Source organism: Spinacia oleracea, chromosome 1 (genome assembly GCF_020520425.1).
Source record: "Spinacia oleracea cultivar Varoflay chromosome 1, BTI_SOV_V1, whole genome shotgun sequence".
NCBI classification, from domain to species: Eukaryota; Viridiplantae; Streptophyta; class Magnoliopsida; order Caryophyllales; family Amaranthaceae; genus Spinacia; species Spinacia oleracea.
This window is the reverse complement of record NC_079487.1, coordinates 133,287,745-133,292,848: the sequence shown is the minus strand read 5'-3', so window position 1 is coordinate 133,292,848 and position 5,104 is coordinate 133,287,745. Positions and strand designations below refer to the sequence as shown.

Below are 5,104 nucleotides of genomic sequence, written 5' to 3'. Positions count from 1 at the left end.
GGAGAATATTTTGTGTGAAATCATTGGGCTAATACAGATTGAATATGTGAATTTTTTTCGATAACTTTGATTTTTGTCAGATATCGAATTAGTTTTTCACAACCCTATATATATTTGAATCTAAAAAGATTAATTTCAGATTTTCAGCCCATATTTTCTGAATCGATCCAGTATTTCAGATGTACTGGCCCATATTATCACGAGTTGCAAGTTGCTATTCTCCCAGTCTCTCTCTATTGACCAAAATGCAACGGGTTTACTTCTCAAACTGACAGAAAACCCCCTTTCTAAAACCCTAACAAATTAATCCCATTTTCCCAATTCAGATTCGAAAATCTGGGAACTAAAATGGCGTCGATTTCATTGAAAGGGAAGACGAAGAACATTGCAAACAGGTCGAAGAGATACGTAGAAGAAGCATTATATGTTAAGCTGTTTAAAGAAGGCGGTGAGGAGGTTACTGTTCGTCATCAATTGAATGAGTTCATCAAGAGTGGCAAAAAAGTTTACAAATGGGAAGTTGGTGATACCATCAAGAAGCTTCGAAGTCGCAAGCACTATTTTGCTGCTCTCAAGGTCTTTTTTCTTCTCTGTTAATTTTGATTGTTATTTAAGCATAATTTGTAATTTATTTTGAAATGATTGGTTGACTGTTAAAGACTTAAACTTCATTTATGAAAATGGGTGTTATCATTTTTATTTTTTTAGGGGGTTTTCGATTGTTAAACTTCATTCTTTGTATTATCAATAATTACTCCGTACAATGGTACACGATTTATGTTGCAAAGTTGTGATTTTGGTGTGTAAGTAGCAATTATGCAGACATTACCCACAACAGTTAAGGAATGATTTGCGAACTGACACTGAGGTTGGTTTTGTTGGCTGTCTGTCTATGTGGGGGGGGGGGGGGGGTTTCACTTTATGAAAACTATGTGGTTAGAGTGTTAGAGGATGCATTTGCAAAGGGTAATTTACTTTGGTGGTATTGAGGAAGGGCCGAGGGGGAAGGAAGGTTACGAAGAACCTTATACGAGTAGTCGAGTACCATTGGCTTATCTGAATTATTGCATTGAAGCCTAAATAATTGCAGCTTTGTCTTCTCGCGATCGGGACCTATAAGTTTGCAAGTTTCAGCACAAACATTTTTGGAACAAGTACCAATTTTGAGCAGTGCTCGACTAGGGTCTCATTTATCCTTTAGTTGTGAGTCTATTTAAATTATTGCGGTGTAGATGTGTAGGGAGTTTGAAGATAGTCTAGTTATGGACCTTTTTCACCTTAACAAAGGTCCTTGTTTGAATTACTTGTGGTGAATGGTACTTATAATGTGATGCTTTTACAAGTTATTAAACTGTTAAGTGATTGGTTTGTTGAATGCAAATTGCTAACTACTGGTAGATTGTTGGCTGAATTGTGGGGACTGCAAGTTCGAGCTGTTAGTACCTAGCAACTTGTAACATACGATTATTAGAGCATCTCCAATGGTTGTAGCTAGGGACTAGCTTGAAATTTATAAAAGTTTCAAGCTAATAGCTAGACCATTGGAGTGAAAATAATAAATTAGCTTGGCCAAGCAAATTAGCTTAAACAAGCTAATTTGCTTGACAACTAGCTACCAAATGTTGCCAATTAATTAATTGACAAGTGGGCCAAATGTGACCAATTTAAATAACAAGCTAGTTGCTAGCCATTGGAGCAAAAATTAGCTAGACAATGAAATAGCTTGAAATCTTATGTGGCATAAGAAGCTAATTATCAAATTAGCTTACCATTGAAGATGCTCTTATATTTTATGAAGAAGGGTATTACCCCCAATATTTAAAAATCGGTACAGGTTCACAGTTCTGTATTCAAATGCACTCCCTATCTCATTAGCTCGAGCAATAGGGAACCTATGAGCTAGAAGTTTTGGTATCTGAAGTCGGACAATCTGAGTACTGATCTGCAGGATTTTGACCATATGATCTTTAAACGTCTCTGCAGGATAGTCCAATATGATTTCCCTTCGTTTTGGATGCCAATGTACGGTACATTATGTACCTCAAAAATCTTGTATTTTTCTGTATTGTACCCTAAGATTATGATCTAATGACCTTTTAGACCATCTGGATTCTATGGATTTTGATCTGAAAGGGTTTGGGATCTAAGATTATACGAGGTTGTAACATGAACTAGAAGAATTCTTCTATTAGCTTTAAGAAAAGCGGGAGGCACTTGCCGTTGCTATCCTTCTCTCCTTTGTCTTAGACATTTTCGGGTCTGTTAGAATCTGGACCAAAGCTTTGGTATTGTCATTTGTGGTTTCTGACCTGAATCTATAACAGTTGAGGAATGATTTACGAATTGACCATTCAATGAGGTTGGATTTGTTGGCTATCTTTCTAATGTGGAAGTTTGAGTTTATGAAAAATATTGTGGTTAGAGAATGGTTAAGTGTTAAGGGTAAGCTACTTTGGTGGTTTTGAGGAGGGAAGGAGTGGAGGGGGGAAGTGGAGTTTATGCTGAAGCTGATAACGAGTACCGTTGGCTTTTTGGACTTGTTGCATTGAAGTCTAAATAATTACAGCTTCGTCTTCTCGGAATTGGTACCTATAATTTGCAAGTTCGAGCATAGGAATCGATTTTGAGCAGTGCTCGACTATGGGCTCACCTATATGTCTCTGCGGTAGCGAGTAGTGACCGGTTTATCCTTTAGTTATTGCGAGTCTATTTCGATTATGTACGGTGTAGATGTGTAGGGAGTTTGAAGATATTCTAGTTATGGATATTTGTTTTCCACTTTAACAAAGGTACTTGTTTGGATTACTTGTGATGAATGGTACTTATAATGTAATGCTTTTGCAAGTTATTAAACAGTGAAGTGATTGATATGTTGAATGTAAAAATTAAGCTATTGCTAGATTGTTGGCTGAATTGTGGGGACTGCAAGTAATGCTTTTTCTGTTAGGGCCTAGCAACCTGTAACGTATGGTTACTATACTTTATGAACAAGGGTATTATTCCTCAATATTTAAACATTTGTACATGAGCACAGTTCCGTATCCAAATGCACTCTTGATCTTATTAGCCCAAGCAATAGGGAATATATGAGCTAGAAGTTTTGATATCTGAAGGCAGACAATCTGAGTACTGATCTGCAGGGAATCTGAGTCTAAAAAGCTCTTGTCAATTAGCTGACTGATTAATTATTTGCAGCGTGCAGTAGGGATAATTTCTTTTTGATGGAACGAAATATAATAGAAACCTCAAGTCGAAGTATGTTTCAACATAGATGTTAAATATGTATTGTTATACTCCGTATATTGATAAATAGTAGCATTGTACTGAATTATCCAATCACACATAACTCAGCCTATAAAATTTCTCTATGTTCATCTTATGCAGCTTTCAGACACTATGGCTAAAAGGGGCATGAACATGACATTAAGTGATCAAGCTATCCATCTTGATCTCATTGCCAAGACACACGGCATTGCTGCTGCTGAGAATTACTTTATCGATCTTCCCGAGTCATCGAAATCTATAGAGTGTTATGGCGCGCTTCTTAATTGCTACTGCAAGGAGTTGATTTCTGATAAAGCTGAAGCACTTATGGAGAAAATGAAGGAACTAGGCCTCCCCATTACAGCCATGTCTTACAATAGCCTGATGACTATGTACGCGAAAAGTGGTCAGCCTGAAAGAGTACCTGCACTGACACAAGAAATGAAAGCATCTAATATCATGCCACAAATATACACTTATAATGTGTGGATGAGAGCTTTAGCAGCTGTTAATGACATTGGAGGGGTTGAGAGAGTTTTGGATGAGATGAAGCGGGATGGACGAGTAGCAGAAGATTGGACAACATACAGCAATTTAGCATCAATTTATGTTGATGCTGGGATGTCTGAGAAGGCTGAGAATGCTCTTAAGGAGCTTGAGAAGCGGAACATTTCTAAAGCACTTTCACCATACCAATTCCTCATTACTTTATACGGAAGAACAGGGAATTTGCTTGAGGTTTATCGTGTTTGGCGCTCTGTAAGGCTTGCATTTCCTAATACTCCAAATATTGCTTACTTGAATATGATTCAAGTGTTGGTCAACTTGAACGATTTGCCAGGCGCTGAGAAATGCTTCAAGGAATGGGAATCTGGTTGTTTAAATTATGATATTCGGATATCAAACGTACTCATTGGAGCTTACGTCAAAGGTGGTATGTTAGACAAGGCTCAAGCGGTCAAAGAGCGCGCTAGTTGTAGAGAGGCTAAACCTAATGCTAAAACTTGGGAGATCTATCTGGATCATTATTTGAAGAAAGGGGAAACTAAGCTAGCGGTTGAGTGTATTGAAAATGCAATAACCAGCGGTAAGGGACACAAAGCTAAGTGGGTCCCATCAGGTGAAATAATCAATGCAACGATGCAACTCTTTGAACAGAACAAGGATGTTGATGGGGCTGAAGGTTTTCTGGAGATTGTAAAGAAAGCTGTGGATAATTTGGGGGCAGAGCCGTATGAATCATTGATAAGAACATATGCAACTGCTGGAAGGACTAGTCCTTCCCTGCATCGCCTATTGAAGATGGAAAATATAGAGGTGAATGAGGCATGTAAGAAGTTGCTTGACGCGATTACTGTTGAATGAGTTTCTTTGGCTTTTGACCTGTAATTCTTGCTCTTACAAATTTTGGCTAGTTGATAAGCTTCTGCGAATCTGCGGTTATGCTAAGTGATTTTGTTTCAATAATGGATATGGCCCATTTTTGTGGAAATTTTCTCTCAGATTCGATTGGGTGAAATCTTAGTTCTCATGTTTTGTGCATCAGCAATTAACCAGGTAAATCCCTTATTTTCTCGTTATTGGCTCTGCTTTGTGGGTGATATGTGATATTTTTTTTTTTTTTTTTTTTTTTAACTTTTTAATCTTAGCTTGTGGTTTCTGGATGAAAAAACTCTCTAGTTGCAACTTGTTACATCTGAGATCTGAGTTACGAACTCGGTAATTGTTTTGTTAGGAGCAGGGATTAAAGGATTTTGTAAGTGAATTTTCTGGGTACGTTCATGTTCCTACTTTTCTTAGAAAAATAAGTATCACACTCTTGAGTTTTGGATGAGGTGAA

General features: G+C 37.5%; 1 protein-coding gene across 1 annotated transcript; it reads left to right on the top strand.

Moving 5' to 3' along the window:
* The first annotated feature begins 204 nt into the window (after positions 1-204).
* Positions 205-4,844, top strand: LOC110799224 (pentatricopeptide repeat-containing protein At1g60770). Its single transcript, XM_022004442.2, has 2 exons — positions 205-576; positions 3,385-4,844. The coding sequence occupies exons 1-2, from the start codon at positions 349-351 to the stop codon at positions 4,627-4,629; spliced, it is 1,473 nt and encodes a 490-aa protein (XP_021860134.1). The 5' UTR covers positions 205-348; the 3' UTR covers positions 4,630-4,844.
* Positions 4,845-5,104: the final 260 nt, after the last annotated feature.